We start from the raw sequence: 26407 nt of genomic DNA, 5'->3' as shown, positions 1-26407 counted from the left end.
TCTTACAGTCTAGGGCAAAATTCCACAAAATTAATATAGGTTCGATATTCATTTTTACATTTTTCCTCATTTCATTGAGATATAATTGACATATAACATTATATTAGTTTAAGGTGTACAACATATTGATTTGATTTATGTATGTAGCGGGAAATGACCATCATCACCACAATATGTTTGGTTAACATTCATTGCCACATACAGTTACTATTTTTTTGATGTGTGATGAGAACGTTTAAGATTTATTCTCTTAGCAACTTTTAAATATACAATACGGTTGTGTTAACTATAGTTACCATACTGTGTATCACATCTTCAAGACTTATTTATCTTATGACTGGAAGTTTGTGCATTTTGACCACCTTCACTCATGATTCCTGCCCCCTGGCTGCTCCCCCCCCCAGAACCTTATCATTAAGCCATCATAACCCATGGTTGTCTCTCAAACGTTTGATTGTTCAAGCTACTGTCTTTGTTCTCAGTGGCTCCCTGTAGTTTAGTGTGTGCCAAGGGCTGTCAGTGGCCCCGAGGGGAAGGTCTCAGGCAGCACCCAGATGCAGGCTGATTGGAAGCTGGACCTTCAGGCAGCAGCTTTTATTTTATTATTTATTTATTTATATTTATTTTTTAATTCATTGTATTTACATAGATTCTAGGGTCACCCAGAATGCATCCCCCCTCCCCCTATTCCCCTCAACATCTGCTTTGCCCCCCTCCCTACAGCGCCCTCCCCCCTTCCCTTCAGGTTTATCCCATCCTATCATCCCCTTTCCCTCTGTCCTCTTTTCCTAGGCAGCAGCTTTCAAAGTTCTAAGGATGCCTCTTTGGGGGGGGTCACTGAGAGATGATGGGTGTTTTTATGTTCACTCCCTCTGAGCCCAAGAGGGACAGCCGGTTAACAGCTGTTCTCTGTTTGCTTCCGTCCTGTTGAAACTAGGAACTCAAGTCCCACTGGCCACCAGAGCCAGGCTGTCAAGGGCTGTGTCCTCTGGGTGGCGGCTGCAAAAGTCATGCTTTAGACATTACATGTACACCAGTTTTATCCAGGGAGGCACCAGGTGCCTGGAGCAGGGTAGAGGGAAAGCTGAATATAGTGTTCGCCAGCTTCCCAGGTCTCAGAAGACGATCACAGGCAGTCTTGTTAAATTACAAGTCTGACCTTCAGGCTATAGTTGGTGTTTTGTTTTTGTTTTTTAAAATTATTTACTAATTGAGTTTTAGAGAGAAAGTATAAGTGGGGGGAGAGAGAGAGAGAGAGCAAAGAATATCAATTTGTTGTCTTCTGCAGTGTCACCATTTTGGATGGGAACAACAATTTTTTAAAAAATAATTTTTTAAATAGCATTCATTGGGTGATTGCTGTATGTGTCCTGACCAGGGATCGAACCCACAATCTTGGTGTATTAGACCAATGCTCTAACCAACTGAGCTACCCAGCCAGGGCCAGGCTATAGCTTTTAAGATTCACAAATATGTCTGTTTCAGGGAAAGTCTACGAGACAAGCATTTCTGACTGCTGCCTCTGCACTGAGTCTCGGAGGAGTAACCCCTACAAGTATTTACAAAACCTTGAAGAACTGCTTCTTTGTTTGCTCTAGTCTTATGGATAGTGTGGGTGCTGGCCTCCATTGACTTTAAGAGCTACAGTTTTGGGGACCAATGCCTCAGGTCCAAGTCCCAAAAGTTGGGGCACTAGATGTTGGGTCCAAATCCTTCACTCTTTGGGGAGAAGCTGGGAGTTGGGAGTTCCCTCGGATTGTATGTTGCTGTCCTGAGGAACAGGGTATATGGCCACAGTGCCTCGGCCTTTCCTACCCATGTCCTTATGGGTTTTTCCTCCTTTGCTTGTTGTGTAGGAGGAACTGGCTAGAGTCTCAATTCTCTCAGAGGGAGCTGTCCCATGTGTGTCTGTGGGAGGAACTGAATTCAGGAGCCTGCAGGGTCACCATTTTGGATGGGAACAACAATTTAAAAAAAAAAAAGAAATTCATCAATTATTTTGGTCAATTAATTACCTTGCTTTAGGGGAATGGGCGGAAGTATATTGTGAGTATTTTGATCTATTTAGTTGTTGCTAAGACTCACCAAAGGCCTTGAGGCAAAGAGTTTCAATTAAAGAAATTAATGGGCGTGAGTCTGCCTGCTCAGCTTAAGAACATGTTACTATTTATGAAGTTGGGGTTCCCTTACAGTAATTGAATAAAAGACATGGCTTCTATATTAAGCACTGCTCTTGAATGTGCTCCCTAGAGTGCCAACATCAGCTATACAAATACATGTCTTCTGGTACTGTGCCATCTTCTTCCCTTGCTCCTTCCTGCTTTTATAGCATGGGCGTGCTAGGCTTTAGGAATAGAAAGATAGAAAAGAAACAGACCATGCCTGAAGGGAAACGTGATCAAGTAGGGGAGACTCACATCTGAACAAGGAATTAAAAGAACAGGATACACGCTGGAATGGCAGTAGACACAGGGCGCAGAAAGAGCCCAAACAAAGGAGACTGGCCCTGTCTGGCAGACAGTGTATGAGGAGGGATTTATAGAGGGAAAACTTGACATCGTCAGGCTGTCAAAGGATTAATAGGAGTTCATCAGGGGACAAGGTGGGAAAGGGTATTCTAGGCTAAGGGAGCAGCAGGTGCAAAGGCATGGTGTGTTTGTAGAAGTACAGTGTATTTGGTATTCCTACAATAAATTGTGGGGACTGATACTGGAGACATGGGGTGAGTCATGTCATGAAGTGCTTTATGCGCTGTGTTGAGGAGCTTTGAGTTGACACGATTGGTATTGGAGAATCATTAAAAGATGTCACGGGAAAAAGAAGGAAATCTCACCTTTTGTGGTGGCATGGATGGACCTGGAGATTACTACGCTAAGTGAAATAAGCCAGGCAGTGATCTCACTTATATGTGGAATCTAATAAACACAATAAACTGAGGAGCAAAATAGAAAAGAGGCGGGTTCACAAGGAAAAGATGGATTGCTGTCAGAGGGAAGAGGGAAGAGAGGACGAGATCAAAGAAGGCGAAGGGATTAGCCAAATTATGTACACATAACACAGATACAGATCATGGGGTAGCAATTCCTAGAGGGAAAGGGGGGATGGAGGGGAGAAGGGGCGCAAAGGGGTTGAAACAGGTAGAAAAGAGACTTGCATGGGGCATGGGGCCACGATGCAGTAGGTAGAGGGTGTTATAGTGAGTGGGACGCTTGAAACCATGTCAACACAAATTTTTTTAAAAAGTACAGGCGGACCCAGGGTTATAAATGAGATAGTTTCTGTAGGTTTGTTCTTAAGTTGAATTTGTGTGTAAGTTGGAACAGGTACATTTACCTATTAAATTTAACTTAGAAGAAAAAGATGTCATAGGGGAATAATTTGGTCAAGTAGCATTTTATAAAGATCTGTGTGGTGGTTGTATGTCAGGTAAGTGGGAGAAGCAGAGTGGGGATGGTTAGGAAGCTTTTACACAAATCCGTATCATGAGTAAGGGGCCAGGGGGTGGTTAAGTTGAGACAGATGTGGCAGAGATTTGAGAAGGAAAAATCAATATATCTTGGCTGTGTTGTGGTGATAGACAAGGCTAGGGTTTTCGGCATGAGTGTCTTGGTGAAAGGTGGGCTACAAAAGAAATGCAGGGAGTACATAAGAAAGGCCAGGTATGGGAGAGGATATGGGGTTGAAGGTGGCTGGTAAATACAGCTTGGGACAGAAAGAATGTGATGTCATAATTCATGCTTAGATGTGGGCTGAGCCTGGAAGTAGTAGTGAGTAGTTCTGTAGAAATTTGGAGTATGAGATACTGATAAAAAACACCATGTAAAAATATCCCTTAGGCAGTTAGATTTATATGATTGGAGGTCAGGGTAAAAGTCAGAACTGTACACATATAAATATAGGACTCACCAGCATGTAAGTCATCACTAAAGCTATGGATAAGTTTGCCCCAGAGTGAGAAGAAAAAGGTTAGAGGGTGCAATTTTGGGTGCAGTTAACATCCAATATTCATGATGTAAATTGAGAAAGACTCAACAGAAATGATCACAGAGATAGGAGAATTAGGAAAGTTTGCTGCCAAAATTCCAGGAAAAAGAGGTGATTTTTACTCTTAAAGCATTCTCAATATATTTAGTTACATCATGCTCATTAAGAAAAGAAAAAAGAATGAGAATAAAGGAAAGGAGGATGAGGGAAAGAGGGAGATGGATTTTATTTGACTTCACTTGTTTCAGTTTTTGCTTCTGATGACAGTACTTTTCCGGTATATCCTAGAGCAGGTCCTCAACTCCCGGGCCATTTGGTAGCGGTCTGCAGAGTAAGAATAAATAACCTACATTATTTCCGTTTTATTTATATTTAAGTCTGAACGATGTTTTATTTTTAAAAAATGACCAGATTCCCTCTGTTAAATCCGTCTAAGACTCACTCTTGATTCTTGTCTCAGTCACGTGATACATTTATTTGTCCCACCCTAAAGGCCGGTCCGTGAAAATATTTTCTGACATTAAACCGACCTGTGGCCCAAAAAAGGTTGGAGACCACTGTCCTAGAGGGTTTTCACATTTACATCATAATATGGGAGAAGCCTGCCTCAAAATTGTCATGACATGAAAACCCAGGAAATTTTATACGATATGAAACTAGGGAGGCTGGGCTACTCTTTATATCATTAAAAGGGGGAAAAAGAAGTAGTAGTGTTAGCTGTCTGAAATTTAAATAGAAAATAGAATGAACACAAATTAATAATGTTTTAGGTAAATCATTTACTGGCATCAAGTTGGCTGGACTTTACAACCATCTAAGGATACTTTTAGTGCTTAAGCAGCTCAGTTCTGCTTCTTTGAAAATATTTAGCCATCAACTGGAAAGCCACTGTCTAAAACTGTAGTACTAGTGGAAAAATGATTCATAGACCTTCCTCCGTATCTCTTTCATATTGTAGTTTGTAATGAACTTACCCTTCCTTGAAGGATCTTAGATTTCAGACCAGAAGTCTTGCTATGAAATCAGCCTCCATGGAATGACCAAGCCTCATAAAAGTCACTGAGATGATGGAGACATTTCCACAACCAGCACAGAACTGAAGTTTTATAAGCTGGTTTTAAAGACACAGATAGAGATGCCTGTGCTAACAGAAACAGAGCATGTAGAGAAAGGGCACTTGGAGAGGGTGGTCCCCAGCTTATCCTTTCCCCTCTGTGCCACAAGGCAGCTGCCTGGCTCATTGGCTACTTGGTTCATAAACATTCCAGTGAAGGCAGTTCTGACGTCTGCCACGGCGATGTTCACTGGGGTGTGTTTCTAAAATCCAGTGGGTGGCAAGGGGACTTTCTCCTGGGATTCTTGGTCCATCAGCCATTCGACTCCTTTGTCCTCTTTGCGTTCCTTTTGAGAATTCAATACTATCTTTGTTCTCATTGAGCCAGGTTATCACATTGACTTTGTGACCAAATGGAATGAAATAAAATAGGCTCTATGCTCATAATACATTGATTTGTATCTCTGATTTTCCATTTCAGAATGATATGCTTTAATTTCCTATTTGTTAGAGAGGTATAACAGGAAGAAGTAGGGATTTTAGCAATCTTGTAAAGTCTAATATAAACATATTAGTATTACCGAAAGTGTATTTAAATAGAAAATATTGTGTTGCTTCTCATTGCTTTCTCCAGATTACCCTGGAAAGCTTGTGTTGACAGTATAATTAGCTGTTATTGAAACATTGCCACCTGACTTTCCACTATATGCTGTTTCATTTTTGTGTTAAACATGTCTTAAATAATAGCTAATGTGTACCCTTCTTTTATAATATTTGCTTAAACTTCAATTTACTTGTTTTTTTTTTTAACTAAAAAAAATTTAGAGGCTTAAAACAATACATATTTATTGTCTTACAGGTCCATAGGTTAGAAGTCAGACAGGGGTTTTACTGGGCTAAAATCAGGGTGTCAGCAGGGCTGCCTTCTTCTGGGAGTTGTAGGAAAAAAGTCTGTGTCCTTATCTTTTCTAACCTCTAAGGGCCACTTACATGACCCCTTCCTCCATCTTCAGCCTGACCTGTGGTGGCGCAGTGGGATAAAGCGTCAACCTGGAAGTGCTGAGGTTGCCGGTTCGAAACCCTGGGCTTGCCTGGTTAAGGCACATATGGGAGTTGATGCTTCCAGCTCCTCCCCCCTTCTCTCTCTCTGTCTCTTCTCTCTCTCTCTCTGTCTCTCTCTCTCTCCTTTCTAAAATGAATAAATAAAAAAAAATTAAAAAAAAACAAGCACACAAGGATCTCTCTGATCTTGCTTCTACATCTCTTTTTCTTTTCTTTTTGCAATTTTTTATTGAATTTTTGGGGTGACATTGGTTAATAAAGTCGTACAGGTTCAGGAGCACAATTCTACAATACGTCATCTGTATATTGCATGGTGTGTGCACCACCCAACTCAAGTCTCCCTCTACCTCCCCTTGCCCCCTACCCCTCCGACAGTCCCCACACTGTTTATATTTTAAAGATGAAATCACTTTGCAGTGATTCTGAAAATACTTAGGAAAAAATTTCTGTGACTTGTGCTAAGAAAGCTATTAACAAGGCCATTTAGGGGGGGGGGAAAGAAATTATTTTTAAATTGCAATTCTCACTCTGATTTTCATATAGTAATAAATACTGTTACACAGATATAAAGCTATACAGTGTATTTGGGGATAATAATTAAAATATTTATCAAGGAGGAAGGCATGAGAACTGCCCCTTCAGAACGGGTACTGGCCTTAGATCAGGACAGGGTCCTGGGACTTACTGGTACCGGTGTTAACCCTTTAGGTGCTGGGTTATAGATGAGTGAGAGTGCGAGGCTCAGGCCACGGCTGAGGGGAACACTAGAAGGCTTTGGACAGCAGCCACAAACCAGCCATATAACAAGGGTTTAACACTGTAACACCAGGTACTCTACTGGACCAGGGCATCCTTGCTTATTTTAGCCCCATGCATATCCAAGATTGTAGGTGACCTTTTTGTTGGGGCACGGTGGAAATGGAGACCACAGAGGTGTAAAATCATATCCGGGTCTTCCAAGTTGTTGGTTTGTGAGTCTTCTGGGTATTTGATACAGGTAGCAGAGGAGGCACAGAGGAGACTTTGAGGGGATCGTGTCCATTGGACAGAAGGTGCCCTTAAATACAGGGGGCCATCTACATGGGTAAGAACCAGTTCTTACTGTTGCATTGCCAGTACCTAGCTCCCATGACAGTCGGTCACATGTGAATGAACGACTGGAGGCGAATATCAGGCTGTATCACGGTCTAAGTTATATTGTATATTATTACTCAGGTGTGGTAAGGCTAACAGATTAGCACACAATTGCTGTTGAGCACATAGCTTGTTAGTCCCAGTCCCCAAGAGGAGAGGGCACAGCACTGCACAGAGGGGCCACACGGAAGCCACAGGGCAGTCAGGAGGCAGAGGGGATGAGGGGGAGATGCAGGAAAGAATAAGTGAGGCGGGGTGAACAGGTAAAGGATTGGCTAGTTTGAATAATTTCAGTGGGCTGTAGGGTGTAGGGGCTCTTTCTCGTTGTCTGGTACCTGGCATTGGAGTGATTGGGGCAGGAGGATAGTGGTCCTGAGTGTGAACCCTGATAGAGGATGTGAGGGGTGTATGGACTTTAGAGTGATTAGTGTGCATACAAAAGACATACTCGCAGCCTAGTCATGTACCATCTCTAGAAATCAGCTAACTCTGAGAGGGGCAGTCTCTCCAGAACCACCAGGGCCTCGATGTCAAAGTATCAGAAATACAGAAAAGAAAAAAAGCATCATTAATACACTGGACACACTTGGGCAATGATGTAAATATTCCTTTTACCCTTAAAGGGCTGATGTAGGCAAGCAGAGATGTTTTCTTTCTCTTTGCGTCCACACTTCTTTTTGCACCTATGGGTACCTATAACATAGCATTGGATGTGAGATGTGTCCTTGGGAAGATGAAATGAATGTGCAGAATGTGTTTTGACCCAGGAACGCTAACTGGAGAGATAGAGCTCCCACACTTGTCACGTGGTGGCTTTCCTGATTATCTTTTCTGCTTCATCTTCCTAGCTTGCCACCAGTCTTGTTTCGGTTGTGTAGGGAAGAGCCCGCATGACTGCACAGCCTGCTGGCCTTCCCATGTGCTGATGGATGGGCAGTGCCTCTTCCAGTGCCCGGATGGGTACTTCAACCAGGGAGGCAGTTGTACAGGTGAGTGTGCAGCATGCTGGGGCATATTCCCAATACCCCTGTTTTGTCTTCACAGTGCATCCAGACCCTATAATTAGAAAGCTTGCCATACCATGGGCTAAAGCCCATGTGGCCCCCTGAGGCCATTTATCCAGCCCCTGCTGCACTTCCGGAAGGGGCATCTCTTTCATTGGTGGTCAGTGAAAAGCGCAGCGTTGCTCACATACAGTACTACTTCCGATGACGCGGGATGCACGCGTCACGGCTCCGGAAGCGTGTCATATCACTTGTTATGGTTAGCAGTGACAAATATGGAACCGGACATTGACCATCTCATTAGCCAAAAGCAGGCCCATAGTTCCTATTGAAATACTGGTCAGTTTGTTGATTTAAATTTACTTGTTCTTTATTTTAAATATTGTATTTATTCCCGTTTTGTTTTTTTACTTTAAAATAAGATATGTGCAGTGTGCATAGTGATTTGTTCATAATTTTTTTTATAGTCCAGCCCTCCAACGGTCTGAGGGACAGTGAACTGGCTCCCTGTGTAAAAAGTTTGGGGACCCCTGGGCTAAAGGGTTGGCCTGTAAATCCCTACCTTGAACTTGTAGGAGTAAAGGGAACAGGAGAAATTCAGTTCTTCTAATAAGGAGGCATAGAAGCAGTGAAAAATTAGAATCCACTTTACCCGGAGCACACAGTGAGGGCTGGATTCGATGGTAGTCATCATGGAGACAGAGTACCGCAGGCCCGAATGCATTTGTGTGGGATCAGGCGTTTGGCGTGACCTCGGCAGTTCTCAGCCCACTTTCCTTGGCTACAGCCTAATATAATAAAGCAAAAGGAGTGAGGTATTTATTTTTTTCTTTGACAGGTCAGTCCTGTATGTTTTAAAGAGCACTTTCATATTTCATTGACAGAGATTCTAGAAATTACTAGTTGAGATAAATGTTGAGTTTTATTAAAATTGACAAAATACTAAAATTTAAGCACCTCATTGTAGCACTGTTTTCTTGTATCTACAGTGGGGAAAAAAGACTAAATAGCTTCTATCATGTTTACTATTTTATTTCTAAAAATACACTGGTTGAAATCAGCTCACAGGAAAAAGCCCAATGTTACAAAATTATATTACATGTATTTCTAGCATCAGAAAAACAGGTAGTAAATTTGTAAACTGTTTAAAAATAAATTAATTGCCCTGGCCGGTTGGCTCAGCGGTAGAGCGTCGGCCTAGCGTGCGGAGGACCCGGGTTCGATTCCCGGCCAGGGCACACAGGAGAAGCGCCCATTTGCTTCTCCACCCCTCCGCCGCGCTTTCCTCTCTGTCTCTCTCTTCCCCTCCTGCAGCCAAGGCTCCATTGGAGCAAAGATGGCCCGGGCGCTGGGGATGGCTCTGTGGTCTCTGCCTCAGGCGCTAGAGTGGCTCTGGTCGCAACATGGCAACGCCCAGGATGGGCAGAGCATCGCCCCCTGGTGGGCAGAGCGTCGCCCCATGGTGGGCGTGCCGGGTGGATCCCGGTCGGGCGCATGCGGGAGTCTGTCTGACTGTCTCTCCCTGTTTCCAGCTTCAGAAAAAAATAAATAAATAAATAAATAAAATAAAATAAAATAAATTAATATTTGTTAGATTCATGTAGCCTTAAACTCCAAAGAGGAAATTTAATGTGAACATGGATTAGATGATTGAAGATCAATATGAGACTTCTTCCAGAATATTCTTTTTCCCTAGCACCTTTTTAGTCTCGCTAGGCCCCTGGTGGGTTGCTTTCCTCTGAATGCTCCATCATGTTCAGAAGGGGGAGCGATTCTGGTTTCAGTGTCATTGGGGTTGTCCTTGAAATCTGTTGTCTGTACTCCAATGCTCTCGCACTAGCCCAGTGGGTAGTGTGTGTGTGAAGTTGTTTGGGGGTGAAGTCTGAGTAGCTCTAACTCTGCTCTGCCTGTGCCTCTGCCGGCTTGAAGCGGGCAGGTGGCCGGAGCCACAAACGCCAGGGCTTGAAGCCGGCAGGTCACCGGAGCCACAAACACCAGGGCTTGAAGCCGGCGGGTGGCCGGGGCCACAAACTCCAGGGCTTGAAGCCGGCGGGTGGCCGGGGCCACAAACGCCAGGGCTTGAAGCCGGCGGGTGGCCGGGGCCACAAACGCCAGGGCTTGAAGCCGGCGGGTGGCCGGGGCCACAAACGCCAGGGCTTGAAGCCGGCGGGTGGCCGGGGCCACAAACGCCAGGGCTTGAAGCCGGCGGGTGGCCGGGGCCACAAACGCCAGGGCTTGAAGCCGGCGGGTGGCCGGGGCCACAAACGCCAGGGCTTGAAGCCGGCGGGTGGCCGGGGCCACAAACGCCAGGGCTTGAAGCCGGCGGGTGGCCGGGGCCACAAATGCTAGGGCTTGAAGCTGGCAGGTGGTCGGGGCCACAAACGCCAGGGCTTGAAGCTGGCAGGTGGCCGGGGCCACAAACGCCAGGGCTTGAAGCTGGCAGGTGGCCGGGGCCACAAATGCCAGGGCCACCGGTCACTGCAAATATTCCTGCAGGGAGGAAACACTGGGAGGTGGGAACCATCTCTAGAACACCAGTATCTTTTGGATGAGGGTTTTCAAAGTTAAGAGCCACAGGAATGTAGAAGGGGTGACAGTTCATGCTAGCCTACTAATCAGCAGTTTTCTTACTTGCTTATTTTTTTTTTTTTTTAATATATAACTCCTTATCTTCTTTTGGTCTCTTGCCAGCAGAAGCAAGAAGGCATTGGCTCTTTTCAAAATCTGTGCCTTTGCTTTTCACCAGCTCTGTGCCAGAAGGGAGTTCTTTGTCCTCAGTTCTAGCAAGTTCCCTCCAGGTCCGGGTCCTCATCTCTCCTCCCCTTGGAGTCAGACCTGCTCAGACCTCCTGGTCCTTCGCAGAGAAACCCTTACATCTCCTTCCATGTGCTGTGCATGCTGCGGCCTTGGCAGGACCCGTGCAGCAGCTGCAGCTGCCCCCGCCCCTGGCCAGCCCGTCTTACTGCCTACACCGCTGCGCCCGCTCGGTCTGCAGCAGGGCAGGGCCTCTTGTTCGTTTGGCGGCTTTCCTGGGGAAACATAGCTTCGGCATAGTTTTATCTAAGCAACTGAACTTCAGACCCAGCTATAATCACCTCTAGGAAGAGGAGTTTTTCTGACCTCTGTATTTGAATTAGGAATTGCTACTAAAACAGGCACCAGAGTTTTGCTATTTGACCCTAGGAGAGGGTTCAGCCTTCATCGCTGTGTAAGGTTCCCCCTTTGCCCGCGGGGAATTCTGAGAAGTGATATACGTCTCCCTCTTTTCCTTACCTTGCTCTCTCTCAATCGTGGCACTTTGGAGAGGGTGAGTCTTACCGCTTACCTTTCTGCTTTGTCATTTTGAACTTAACTTTCTTATTTACATAGATGGGGATGGTCAGGCTGGCCCCTCTGGCACGTGTGGCCAATGACTCTAATTTTTATGGTTCTAGATTCCGTGTTCTATTCATGGGTGGCATTTTCATTGGCTTCAAAAATGCCTTCTCTTGGTCAGGCTTAAAGGTACACCAGGCTTGCCCAGGAATCTGCAAAAGGTGAGAAGTGTTTGAGTTCTGCTCTGAGTGTAATTTGTGGATTGTGTTACATACATCATGTATTTACATGCTGAGCTGGTAATTCCAATCCTGGTTCCCATTCCCCCCCCCCCCCCAGGATGCCACCCCACCTGCAGGCAGTGCCATGGCCCGTCAGACTCGGACTGCATTTCCTGTCACCCTCATGTCACTATTAATGGTGGGACCTGCAGGACCGGCTGTAAAGAAGAGCAGTTCCTCAACCCCGTGGGGTACTGTGCTGGTGAGTGGTGTCTCCTCCTTGTCTCAGAACCACTGGCAAAGCCGGGGGCTTCTTCATTTCAGGCTTTGGAAGGCCCTTGTACCTGTCATTTGCTAGGCAATTAAGAGCTGTTTCTTTAGGGAGACATTTGTTTCATGTCTGGGAACTCACTTCACTGCTGCCTGTCGGACATTAATAAATATTGGTAGATTCAAATGAAGTCTGCTAATAAGCCTCTTGCAATTTCTAAAAAAAAGTTAGAACTTCATATTAATAAAAATTGGAGGCATGAGAATAGTACATTTATATGCATGTGACATAGTTCAGCTTAAGATGGCAAAATGTATTTTCAAAACAATCTCGAAGGCTCTCTCCCTCTTGTCTGCATTATCTCCTGCCCCATTGCTGTGGAGAACATTTGCCATCAGCCCTAGGCACCAAAATTTAAGGAGACTAACCCCAAAGTAAATCAGTTGCCTCAGCAGTTAGGACTTTTCCTTCTCATTTAGAACTCAGATCTCAAAAAAGAAACAAATTAAGATATTTAGCATGAAATTTAGATGATGATGAAGGCTTCTTACAGTGTTGGTGCTCATCCATTCGTTCATGCAGCAAGTATCTTTGAGTATCTACTTATGGTCAGATGCTCAGAATAAAAATAATAAAAATGCTGAATAAGGCAATGACTCTCTCCTCAAAGAGGTAAGAGTCTAGAAAGAGCAATTTATAGGCTAGTGGGTCATTATATGTTTCTTGACACACTTTTGCCAATTTCGGAGGAACTTGAGATTTGCTTGTGCAGCAGTTGTTAGGGCTCTGAAGGGCTTGCCTGGGAGGTGTTCTGGGATGCCACTGGGCACTGGGAAAAGTGAGAGGGTCAGAACCTGGTTGGATGCATCCTGGAGGGGTTGACATGCTGTGGGGCTTGTCCCTGGGCTGGGAGGAGGTGTGGCCTGTCCAGGTCACAGCATGGACAGGTACATCCAGTCTGGGACAGCACTGTCCAGAATGGTGGCAGGGACACAGCGTGTCGATGACAGTGCTCCAAGTGTAGCTGGTGATGCCATGGTCTTTGGATTTCTTCCTTTTTGTACATGATCTTTGCTATACACATTGGGGTCCAAAATCTATATCCTAGAAAGACTGCGCTGTCAATAGCCAAAATTGCTGGAATTCAGGGCAAAAACAAAACAAAAACAGTTGTTGTATGAGTTCAGAGGAGAGAGAAGAAAAAGATATGGAAGACATTATGGAAGAGGTAGAACCTGAAATTCTTCCTAAAGAATATTTAGGATTCAGTTGGACAGGGGGAGGCCAGGCTGACTTTCTGGGTGTGGCTCCACCAGGAGGGAGGCACAGGAAAAGCATGTGGGCCGTTGATGGCCAGCGAGGCGTTCATCCTGAATGAAGAACATGGTTTGTTTTAAGGCATAGCAGGTGAAACAGTTAGAAAATTTAAGTTGGAACCAAAGCATACAAAACTCACAATTTTGGACAAAAAAGTTTGAATGGAATTTCATGGGCAAAGAGCCTTCAGAGTTTTGGAGAGGACGGTGACTTGCTTAAGAGTGTGTTGCCGGAGGAAACGTGCAAGCCGTGCAGGAGAGGGGCTGGAGCGAGGGAAGATTCTAGTCAGAGAGAGGAGTGAGAAGGCAGGATCCTCACTGTGGCTTTTCCACTTCCAACCTATCCAGCATGTGGACCTTAAAATTCTTATGCTGGGGGAAAATTTTTAAATAAATGTTTATATAAAGAGATTGGAAATTTTAAAATTTTGATGAGCTCTGCTTTCTCCAATGTTCAAGAAAGGGGGGGAAAGCAGGAAGCATCAACTCCCATATGTGCCTCTACCGGGCAAGCCCAGGATCTTGAACCAGTGACCTCAGCGTTCCAGGTTGACGCTTTAGCCACTGCGCCACCACAGGTCAAGCAGGAGTGCATTAACTTTTTAAGGCTAACAGGGGACCGTTAGAATGAAGAATCATGGGACTAAGCTAATGCCTCTGGAAAACCCTAGCCCTAGATGAGCAGGTCCCACTAAAAATGCTGAAAGGGATAAACCTTGGCTGTCCTGGGCATTAGATATATTAAGTAAAGGTTTTAAATAAGACAGCCATTTACTGGTGCTTGGAACTCCTGTGTTGAATGGAGACTGGTGTATGAGTGTCTAGTATAGAAAAATTTGACCAGTAATTTCAGTTGTTGATCTTTGAGAGAAGAGTATTGATCTCAATTTTACTTTTTCAATAAATTTATGTCATTTTCAAACACCTCCCACTTTCTCTGTAGCATTGTAACGCATTTAATCATTTACTGCTTCATCAAACATATATTAAGCATATGCTTCATGCCAGGCACAGTCCTGGGCTCTGGGGATGCAAAGTCAAATGAGAAACATACAGTGTAGCCTGACCAAGTGGTGGCGCAGTGGATAGTGCATTGAACTGGGGTGCGGAGGACCCAGGTTCAAAACCCCGAGGTTGCCAGCTTGCGTGTGGGTTCATCTGGTTTGAGTAAGGCTCACCAGCTTGAACCCAAGGTCACTGGCTTGATCAAGGGGTCACTTAGTCTGCTGTAGCCCCCAGGCCAAGGCACATATGAGAAAGCAATCAATGAACAACTAAGGTGCCGCAATGAAGAATTGATGCTTCTCATCTCTCTCCCTTTCTGTCTGTTTGTCCCTCTCAATATCTCTTTCTTTCTCTGTCACACACACACACACACACACACACACACACAGGAACATACAGTGCAAGAAGGAAGGGGATATGTGTTGAATATGCTACTGCTGTGGATGTGAGATAAGCCTGGGGTACTGCAGCCCAGACTAGAGGGGTGTGTGTGTGTGTGTGTGTGTGTGTGTGTAAAGTAGGTATGGATGGCTTTCTGGAATATTTCATAACTGAGATGATTTTGAAATATTGAAAGGGGTTTGGGGATTTGGAAGGGAAAACATTCCAGGAAATGAGCCAGAGTTGTTATCTGTCCCAGCACCCATGGAACGCTAAGGAGGATGCCTGTCCTTAGCGTGGGAGTGGCGGACCTGAAGCAGAAGGAAGCAGGGCCGGGTCGGGAGGCCTTTGTATTTTCTGTTTAAGGAGAACATTGTCATCAATGCTGTGGAGGTTTCTTGAATGTTTTTAAGGAGAGGAGTGTCATGGTCACATTTCCGTCAAGAGAAAGAGCTGCAGCCTGACCAGGCGGTGGTGCAGTGGATAGAGCGTCGGACTGGGATGCCGAGAACCTAGGTTTGAGACCCCGAGGTCGCCAGCTTGAGCGCGAGCCCATCTGGTTTGAACAAGGCTCACCAGCTTGAGCCCAGGGTCGCTGGCTCGGGCAAGGGGTTACTCAGTCTGCTGAAGGCCCGTGATCAAGGCACATAATGAGAAAGCAATCAATGAACAACTAAGGAACCGCAATGAAGAATTGGTGTTTCTCATCTCTCTCCCTTCCTGTCTGTCTGTTCCTATCTGTTCCTCTCTCTGACTCTCTCTGTCTCTCCCACAAGGAAAACAAAAAAAAGAGAAAGAGCTGCAGAAGATTACTTGCAGGAAGGCAAGGCAGGGAGCAGAAAGGCCTTTGAAAAAGTAATTGTAGGAATCCAAATGGAAGATGAAGGCCTTTAATGAGAAAATTGCTAAGGACATGGCTTCACTAAATATTAATTAAATACTAGGTTGACCCATGTGAGGGTGCTACTTTGGGGGCACAAGTGGTCAAACAGTGGTAATTTCATATGGTTCAACCTGTCAGGTAAGTCTTCCCGTATCTGCAAGGTATGCATTCCAAGACCCTCAGTGGATAGTACCAAACTGCAGATGGTACCAAACCTAGTATAGATAAACACTGTGTTCTTTCTTTATATATATTTTTACTTAAAAGGAGCATATTATGGCTTCTCTTTGGCATATCTGAAGTGCCAACATCACTCTTGCACTTTGGAGCCATTATTAAGTAAAATCAGGGTTACTTGAACACAAGGCAGTGATGTACCTCATCAGTCTCATAACCCAGAAGGCTATTGTGACTATGGGGCAGGTAGTGTGTAGAGCGTGGATATGCTGGACAAAAGGATTATTCACATTCCTGGCTGGATGGTATAGACAGGCGCGAGATTTCATCATGCTACTCGGAATGGCATGCCACTTAAAACTTATAAATTGTTTACTTCTGGAATTCTTTCATTTAATACTCTGAACAGTGGTTGACTGAGGGTTACTGAAACCAGGGAAAGCAAAATGCAGATAAGGGGAGATTACTGTAGAAGCAACAGAATTTGCTGACCTCTTAACCCTGGAGGCTAAGAGAGGGAGTTTGGGGGATGATTTCCAGGTTTCTGATCAAGTAAACTTGCGGAATGGGAGTGCCACTTACCAAGGGCTAGAATAGGAATATAACGGCTTGAATTTGGACAAGTTGAACACTGGGAAACCATTGGACATCCAGGCATAGCTGTCTAGGAAGAGGTTGAAGACCTAAATAGGTTTTTTGTTTGTTTGTCTGCTTTTTACGGGAACCACCAGGAGTTTATCTTCTATCTTTATTTTACCCTGAACTTAAAGTCCTGGAATCTTTTTTTTTTTAACTGCAGTGTTGCTTGAGTCAGGTCATAGTTAACTAACCTCGTGGAACATTTCAATGACTTTTATCTAATCTCAGGAAGGTGTTTGGAAGAGGCCTGTGATGGTAGACAAAGCAGAAGTAATCCGCCCCAGGCAGCGCCATCTGTGGAGTGTTCCCATCATCCTCGGGATGCTCTGGCACAGTGGGAGCCCCAGGGGAAGGGCCCTGTCAGCTCCTCTATCACCTGTGAGCTTTGCAGGGGGGTGGGATTTACTCATAGGATTTATAATTTATCTGAGCCTTACCTAAGATCATCATCACAGACCTCTTAATTGCATTTGGCTGTTTAAGAAAGAAAATTACATCTAATCTATCACATAGCCCAGAATAAACACATCCTGGGAACAGGTCCAAAAACCTCAATGTGTTATCACATATGGAGACGTCATATGTGTGGTTCCCCTTCAGGTTTATCAAAGCAAATATACAGTTTGTGAGAGTTAGACCAGGGCTGAAGGTTTTCAACAGAGATAAATGAACTGAGAAGCAGGGGCAGATAAGATTATAGTAGGCATGGTGAAGAGTTATGGAAATCCAGGTTTTCTATTCATAGAATATTTTTCTTAGTATTTTGTGCACATTTCAAATTACCTAAAAATTCCAAAGCCTGAGGTACTTTCTGCTTTTCTCAGCTAAAGCTTTTCTCTTGTTTGTAAAATTATTTGTTTATTTACTTACTTTTACAGAGAAACATTGATTTACCATTCTCCTTAGTTATGTACTGATTGGTTGATGTACCTAGATATGAGATTGAACGCACAATCTTAGCATATCAGGACAATCTCCTGTTTTTTGTTTTTTAGTAGGGGCTGGACAGACAGGGATAGGCAGACAGGAAGGGAGAGAGATGAAGAAGCATCAATTAGTAGTTGTGGCACCTTAGTTGTTCGTTGATTGCTTTCTTATACGTACCTTGACTGGAGGGCTCCCAGTGACTCCTTGCTCAAGTCAGCGACCTTTGGGCTCAAGCCAGCGACCATGGGGTCACATTTATAATCCTATGCTAAAGCTGGCAACCTCGTGCTCAAGCCAGATGAGCCTGCGCTCAAGGTGGTAACCTCAGGGTTTTGTACTTGGATCCTCAGCATCCCAGGCCAACACTCTATCCACTGCACCACTACCTGGTCAGGTAGGACAATCTCCTCTTTATAGAAGATGGTGAAAATTAAAAAGAAAATGTACAGATGGGCCAAGCATCACCCCCTGGTGGGCATTTCAGGTGGATCCTGGTCAGGTGCATGCGGGAGTCTGTCTGTCTGCCCCCCCCAACCCCGCTTCTCACTTCGAAAAATTCAAAAAAAAAAAGAAAGAAAATAAAATGTGAGAAATACCCAAATGCAAAATAATAATAAATGCCTTGGACTTTGTGGAATTGCTTAATGGAACAGGTATGCTTTGATGTGAGAGTGTTACTGGAGAGGGGAAGATGGGAAAATTTAAACAGCTTATCTGTTAGAGTGGTAGGGTTCTGGGGGATTAAAACTTGCTTGCTTATGCAGTCAGTTTTTTAAATGCTGATTTGTTTCCTCATTAATCTCTACCAGAATGTAAGTGAAAGGAGACATAACGGTGAAGAAATACTACTTTGAGCATTTTCACATTGTAATCCATGGTACTCAAGTTCCAAGCAAAGGTTAATAAGTGTTACGTGCAAAAAAGACTCCTGGCTAAATGCATTTGGAAACCTCTGAGTTCAGTAGCTTAAGCAACTTTCTTTATTGCAGGATTTCTCAGAACCTTAAGTAAATAGATGTGCATTGTGAATCTCTGAGATGAAGGAGGCTGGGCATCATTTCCCAGACATTTCATTGCATACCCTTCCCGTCATTTATCATAACCTCTCACAAAGCTCACCAGTGGTTTGCAGAAAAAGCTTTGGGAAGCCCTGGACTAGGTGATGTAAATATGTTGAGCAATTTGTTGGCATCTTCCTAAACGTAAGATGAAATAATGAACCGTCTTCAGATTGTGGAATTCCCTCTTTCCTTCCTTCTCTCCCACCCCTCCCCTCTTCCCTTCTTTCTTCCCTCCTTTCTTTTGCCATTTCTTTCCTCCTTCTCTTCCTTTTTTCCTCCCTCCCTCCCTCCCTCCCTCCCTCCCTCCCTCCCTCCCTCCCTCCCTCCTCCCTTTCCCTCTCTGTGAGCCAGCAGAGGGGTTACTGATGGGACTCAGGCTTGCCTCTCTGCCTGCTGAAGAGCACCAGAGAGTGATCAGTAAGTATCCTCCAGTGTTGAGTCTGAGTAGTGTTCACTTGCTGAACCTGCAAGAAGCCATTTGTTGACTGGTTAGAAAACCTATTAACAGTTTTCTTCCAAATCATTAACAAAAAATAATACCCTTTTGATCCCCTTCCATGATTTTCTCCATTTGTTACCATAATTTCTGAAAGAGGGCCCTAAAAAAAGTGGGAAGAAAGTTGCAGCCCAGATTAAAGGAACAAGAGATCGCTGTTTTGGAATTTGCAGACAGAACCACCACACGAAGTAATGAAAAAAACAGTTCAAGTTGAACATAATTAAGGTCCTGGGAAGCAGCCCTGTTTGAGCCAGTGTACCGGCTCTCTGCTTCCAGACACGGTGACTGGAAGCCAGAGAGGTGAGAGCCAATTCTGTTTTCCAGCAGCTCCTGCCTGTGGGAGACCTGGGCTGGCACCACCCTCCATCTTGCTGTAGCTGCTCGGGGCTGAACCTGGGAGGAAGGGAAGAGGCCTCCCGTGTAGCTGTTACGACCTCATTCTGATTCAAATTCCTACCCATCCATTTCTCATGGCCTGGCTCAGATTCCCTCCAGAACAGGACCAGCTTTCTCTTGGCCTCTCCCACACTGTGGTTCCTGGTATGCTGATCATTTCTACCACTTACCTAGCACTGGGCATTGATGAGCTCAGGTTCTCTTGAGGACTGCTTCTGGGTGTCAAATAATAGGCAGCTGTTCTGAGAGTTCATTATGTGACAGGCACTGTGCTAAAGGCTTTGAATGCATTTTGCTATTTAATATTAACAGTGACCCTCCAAGGCAGACACCGATTTGATTTCCATTTTACATATGAAGAAACTGAAATACAGAGAGGCTAAGTAACTTTTTCAAAATGACAAAAGCTGGGAAATAGAGAGCCAAGATTTGAACCTAGAGAGTGATTCTGGCATCCAAACACTTAACCCTTTTGTTGTGCTCTGTGATGCCAAATACAGTTGATTACACACAATAGAGACTCAAGGGTGATTTTTTTTTTATTGGTGGATTAAAAGGTGGATTAGCAGGGACTGGTATGACAAGGTGGTTTGGAAAGGCACTGTTGCGAAAAGTTGTAGGAACTTGTTAGTCTATTTAAAATGCTGAGGAATCTGATTTGAAGTGCCTTGTGTACATGTGGCCCTACTCTATATTATTTTTATTGAACCAGTAAGCTTTACAAAAACATTAATGCACACTGTGTTTTAATAATTTACATCTACATTTATTTTAATTTTTTCCAACATATCTGTGTGTATTTTTGATAGTTGTAGTCAACAGCTACATATTTCTTTGTTTCTCTTAAATACCACTTGAATATTTGCATTTCCATATGTTGGCAAATATTCAAAGAATCCACATAGTTGCCTTTTTTAATGGCTAAATAGCATTTCACTGTGTTTGTGGAATTTGATTTGATTCGCCATTTTCCTTCTGTGGACCTGGGTGATGACTACCAGGATATAATTTACTGCCTAGTCCATGTTACATTAAGTTTGACTTCCAAGGCTTCAGTTGGACTAGGTCTGTATTTCTTGTTATAGTTAATTCAAATAATGAGGTTTGTGGAATTCTATAATTTTTAAACCAGTTTTTCATCTATCTTCTCATTTTATCTCACAAGAAAGAGTCCTGCTAAAGTGGGAATAAGAACTCAGTGTAGGGCCCAACTAACACATAGATGCTGATTAAGAAATGTTGAGGGTTGGCCCTGGCCGGTTGGCTCAGTGGTAGAGCATTGGCCTGGCGTGTAGGAGTCCCGGGTTCAATTCCCAGCCAGAGCACACAGGAGAAGCGCTCATCTGCTTCTCCACCCCGCCCCCTCTCCTTCCTCTCTGTCTCTCTCTTCTCCTCCCTCAGCCGAGGCTCCACTGGAGCAAAGTTGGCCCGGTCGCTGAGGATGGCTCTGTGGCCTCTGCCTCAGGCGCTAGAATGGCTCTGGTTGCAACAGAACAACGCCCCAGATGGGCAGAGCATCGCCCCCTGGTGGGCATACTGGGTGGATTCCAGTCGGGCGCATGCGGGAGTCTGTCTGACTGCCTCCCTGTTTCCAACTTCAGAAAAATACACACACAAAAAAAAAGTAGAAAATAAGAAATATTGAGTGAATGAATGACTCAAATCTGGGGTCTTAATGTCCAGTATAATTGCCTTCTAATGCACTGTATGGTAATTATAGCAAGGATCTTTCTTTTTAGTGTGACTCACTTATTTGGTTCTTATCTCTTCTTTTTCACCTCCCACTTTATTCCAACTGGTTCTATTCTTCTATCTCTATATTTTTTTAATTTTTAAAAATTTTTTTGTGTCTTCTATTTTTTTAACAGTTTCTTGTTTATTTTCCTTATCTTTTTTTTTTTTTTACATTTAAAAAAATTTTTTTTTATATATATAAATAAATTTTTATTTTAATGGGGTGACATCAATAAATCAGGGTACATACATTCAAAGAAAACATTTCCAGGTTATCTTGTCATTTAGTTATGTTGCATACCCATCACCCAAAGAGAGATCGTCCTCTGCCACCCTCCATCCAGTTCTCTCTGTACCCCTACCCCTCCCCTCCCCCTCTCCCTCCTTCCCTCGCCCCACCCCCCATAGCCACCACACTCCTGTTCATGCCTCTCAGTCTTGCTTTTATGTCCCACTAATGTATGGAATCCTGCAGTTCCTGTTTTTTTCTGATTCGCTTATTTCACTCCGCACAATGCTACCAAGACTCCACCATTCCGCTATAAGTGATCCAATGTCACCATTTCTCCTATCTGAATAATATACCATGGTGTATATGTGCCCCATCTTCTTCATCTAGTCCTCTATTTTTTTTACAGTGATTAAAAGCCTTTAAGCAAACTCTTGGCCAATACAGCAAGAATCCATAAATGAGTAGTGTCCTTAACATGTTCCCCAAGTCCAAGTTGGCCCCCTCACCATGCCAAATCCCTGAAAAATGCAACCCAACCACAGTTCAGTCTGTTAGGAGCTGTCACAGGGAGCAGGAGTCCAGGAAAGTTCCCCACAGGAAAAGTCCGTATGGCACTGGAATTGTTGTCACCATTCTATAATTTGCAGCTCATGTCCAAGTCCCAATGACCGCTGCTTCTAGCTGGTAATGATTCAGGTAGACTGGAAAAAGCCATTTGCAGCATGCGTGGATATGGACCTTCTGTTCTCCTCTGCCTGGAGAGTTGAGACCAGGTTGCTTTTCCCTGGAGCTCTGTGACTGTGGCCTGGTAAAGAGAACCTTGGGATACCCTAAGCTGGGTGGCAAAGGTAAATTCATAATACAAGTTGGCAAAAGGAGGAAAGAGAGCTCTAAATTAAGAGTAGGTCCCAGCCTGAAATATGAGTGGGGCATTGAGGTAGGAGGAATAAAGGAAACACTATATATTAAGCAAAGCAGCAGAAAATAGGACTATCAACACCCACAACAGAGATCTTTGAGGGAAGAATAAAGAACCTGACTATTCAGGCAAAACATATTTAAGTGGCCCTTGTGCAAATGAGATCAGTTTACCTGCTTCTTGGAAGAAATACCCTAGGCTCGTCCACAGTGTCGTAGATGGGGTCGACGGCCCTGGGCACCTTCAGCCTTCAGTGGCAAACCCCAGCATTCTGGGCAAGGTTAGGTCATAGGTGGCTGGAGCAGGGCTGGAAGAGACTGAACCCTCCCTTAGAGGAGCGAGGGGGAAGCCCACCTTCCAGTGTCCCTGTTTCCTCACAGCAGAGGTGTGTAAGCCTGGCAGGCTTTAGCTCAATGACCTTCCTTTCCACTATTGAAGCAGGACCCAGATGGCATCCTATGAGACCCCTTTGGGGTGCTGGAGCCTTTAAGGGTGTATCCTAAAAGCTGGTAGTTCCCCCTGATCTCTATTGGGCTTTTTCTGCCTCTAGGTATCTTAGAAGCCATTCTCAGAAGATCTCGCTGAGGGGTTTGAGGATCCCCATCCGCCAATATAAATCTTTTCCATATATCTGGAGCTATTTGGAAAAAAGACAGAACAGTGTTATTAGCTAGATCTAATAAAGAAGGTAGATTTGGTGTCTCCTGTTCATCAGCTTTCAAAAGAAACGTAAATTTTTTTTTTTTTTAAGTAAAAAGCATGATATGGTAGACCTGTCGGAGTCATTGACCTGGTGTGCAGGATTCCCGGGTTCGATTCCCGGCCAGAGCACACAGGAGAAGCGCCCATCTACCTCTCCAGCCCTCCCCCTCTCCCCCCTCCCGGTCCCTCTCCTCCCGCCCACAGCCAAGGCTCCACCAGAGCAAATCCACCCTGGGCACTAAGGATGGCCCCATGGCCTCCGCCCTAGTTGCTAGAATGACTCCGGTTGTAACAGAGCAACATCCCAGATGGGCAGAGCATTCCCCCCGGTAGGCATGCCAGGTGGATCCCAGTCAGGCGCATGCAGGAGTCTGTCTGCTTGCCTCCCCATCCCCATCCTCAGAAATATACAAAAAATAAATAAATAAAAGAAAAAATACAAAAAAAAAAAAAAAAAAGGGGGGGGGGGCATTCCCTTGTGCTAAAGCACCAGGAAGCATGGAGTGAGCTTGAGTATGTCCTATGAAACATGGAGCTCTATGTTTACATATAAGTCTTTGAAGAAGGAGGAACTATCTTTTTTTTTAATGCATTTTCCTTCCTTATTTCTCATTTTGTCACCCTATCTCCTCTTGTTTGAACTGTGAATTGTATATCCAATGTCTTTCTCCAGAACTTTCAATGATTATCTCTTCCTTGTTCTCCCAATTTGGGTCTTATTTAAGAGGCCACCCTGTCTGCAGAAGGACAATCGAATATTTCAAGGCATTTGTTTGTTTGTTTGTTTATTTATTTATTTATTTTGAACTTTTCCTTTAAGAATAAAAGAACATGACATGCTTAAATTGGACTTCCCTGAGTTAACAGGAAGAACTTATGTTTTCTTCTCCATGTGACTTTTACTAAACACTATCTTACCTAGCTTTGGTAATGACAGCAAGGTCTTACTTATAAGCTTTCAAGTCGGCAGGGCTCCCAGTGAAGTCTCATCTTCATAAGAATGACACAGGCCAGGGCTTGAACTGAAGAGAAGGCCTTGAGGGTCTATGCTCAAAGAACACAGCTAAATTTAGACTGCTAAGTTATCCTTTCTGTACTAAAGAAAGCAGTACTGCTGAGGCTACACTTACCTGCTTTCCTAACACATACGGACATCTCTGTGGTTTACAGGTAATAGGCAAAACTGTGACTTAGATGCAAGCATGATCGTCACTATCGACGTCAGTTCTGATCGGACCTACTGCAGGCAATGTGTATTGAGCACTTTTTATGTGCCAGCTCCTTCCATGCATTATCTCATTGAATCCTGACCGAAACCCCAAGAGGTTGGTCCTGTGGTTACTAGCATCTGCATTTGCTAGCCCAAGAGACTGCGATAGGAGGCACTCATCTGTTTACCAACCGTTTCACAGCTAGTGAAGCAGTAGGACTAGGCTTTGAAGCAATGGCACTTCAGAAGACACCCGGGGGACCACTGTTCACCAGTGCCCATCACCTGATCTACTTCCAGTAAGACCTGCTCTGCTTCTCGGCGGTCATACTGTTTACAATCTGTTTGACGCTTTGTCATCTTGCCCACCATGGCCTTTCCGTCTGTGCTCCCTACACTTTTTCTCAGCTTACATTTTACTCAGATCAGTTTGCATCTTTGCTTTCTTTTTAGTATCAAAGATTAACATAATCTGATTAAAACAACAATAAACTCTTCTACCTTTCCCGCTCAAATGCCCTGTGTTTTCTTCTAGATGCCTCTTTGCCCTCATTTTTAACTTTGGAAAGGAGCTTCCTTACTCTGGCCCATGGAGCCCCTCCATCTGTGACCAGCGCCCGTTGCCCCCATCACCTCTGTGAGCTGGTCTTCCAGGCGGTGGTTTCCTCTTCTGGTTACTCACTTCATCTCCCTCCTTCGAAGCCTCTTTATCGTTCTTTCTCTTCTTCTTCCCCATCCCCTTCCTTCTGGGACTTTAGTGTCTTTCACAGCCTCAGAGCAATCCTCATTTCTATTTTCTTTTTAGAGTCCATGTGAGTGCACACGTGATGGTCCTCTCGGGCCCTCGTTTTTATCTACCTGATAGACAACTGATCCTCAGGAATATCACACTCAGAGCCCTTCAAAGGAAACTCACCCCCTTGTCCCCACCTCCTCCACCAGGTCCTTTTCTTCCTTCTCCTAGCTTTCTCCTCCACCTACTGCTGATTTTTCAAATTGTGCAATTCAAAACAGTTGAATTACACCTAATTCCTCCTTTCCCTCAGGCCATATGCTAATCACTGCACATCTTGGAAACTCTACTTTTGCAAAGACTCTTAAATATATTCCCCTTTCTCTGCTAAGATAGAGAAACCTAAGCTTATCTTTCTCAGATAGCCTCAATTTTGTCCTGAAGGCTCTGCCCCACGAAAGCTCTCCCCATTCTTTCCTAAAAGAAGGTAACTCTTCTGGAGGATCAGCTTTGGCTTACAAAATACACTGATAGTTTGAAGTTGATGGCTTCCCATTGCCTACCACGCTGAGTGTAAATTTCTCCCCCGGATTTCAAGGTCCCCTGGTCTCCCTTGGCTCCTGTCTGAAGCTGTAGCATGCTGGATGCCCTGCCCTGCTCCCCACTGCCCCTGCTCTGTGCCTGTGCACACTGTTCTCGCCCCTAACTAGGATGCCTTCAGCCAGCACCATCTGCAAACACCCAATAAGCATAGAAGTGTAAGTCCCTCTTACTCCTTTTAGATAAATATTCTCTGGTCCTCCTTTGATGCCTATTGCATTTTAGGTGTGGCAAAATTTCTTCTGACGTTAGACCTTGTCGTGAGCACCTCAAAGAAATGCTTTGAGCCTGACTTAATGCTCTGTCTTTTGTGGTAATGTCCGTGGTGCCTCACATCCAAGTGATGTTCAGTAAATGTTAACTGAAGTGCACATTTTTCTATTTTGGAAGTGAACCAAGAATGAAACATAAACTGATGGGAGGCGAGGTATGAGGCATCCAGATGCATGGGCAGAAATGGTAGTCATGTCTCCTTGATGGCAGCAAGAACTGGCAACAAAAATAAAGAAAGAGATTTGCTCATATACTGACAGTGCCTCTTGCCCCCTCCTTCCACAAACTGTCTGACCCTTTGGGTCCTACTGCAGCCTTCTCAACACATCTGTGAGTTTGTCCACACTGAGTAGAAATATAACCTAAAGGTCAATCTATTGTAGTGGGGGGTTTTTGTTTGTGGGGAGGGAGTGAATGATTTTTTTCAGAGTAACATAATAGCTACAGACACTGAAATAAAGGGGAAGTTTTGTTTGTTTTATTATTTTTGTACTAATTCAGAGCCTCTAACAAAAGAACATGCAATTTATAAGAGCTCAGGGATGGGCTAGGACCAAAGCCATGATCAGAGGGGGAGAGAGGATGCTTCTTTCTCTTCTGCCACCCATATGTTATTCTCTGGAGTCCACGCTCTTATCTCACAACTAGCACCCTCTCAGTCTTAAAAGTGGCATC

The 26407-nt window shown here is 44.4% G+C and overlaps 1 protein-coding gene across 2 annotated transcripts in view; it reads left to right on the top strand.

The window, feature by feature from the left end:
* The window catches only part of FRAS1 (Fraser extracellular matrix complex subunit 1), a 514100-nt gene that overhangs the window by 263343 nt on the left and 224350 nt on the right, over positions 1-26407 (top strand). For both annotated transcript variants that reach the window (XM_066279180.1, XM_066279181.1), the window contains 2 exons: positions 8083-8223; positions 11893-12036. In XM_066279180.1, the coding sequence (XP_066135277.1) occupies positions 8083-8223; positions 11893-12036 (285 nt within the window). The remainder of the gene's footprint in view (positions 1-8082; positions 8224-11892; positions 12037-26407) is intronic.

The sequence above is a fragment of the Saccopteryx bilineata genome, chromosome 5 (genome assembly GCF_036850765.1).
Source record: "Saccopteryx bilineata isolate mSacBil1 chromosome 5, mSacBil1_pri_phased_curated, whole genome shotgun sequence".
Lineage (NCBI taxonomy): Eukaryota > Metazoa > Chordata > Mammalia > Chiroptera > Emballonuridae > Saccopteryx > Saccopteryx bilineata.
The sequence above is the reverse complement of the archived record's forward strand: the minus strand, read 5'-3'. Positions and strand labels throughout refer to the sequence as shown.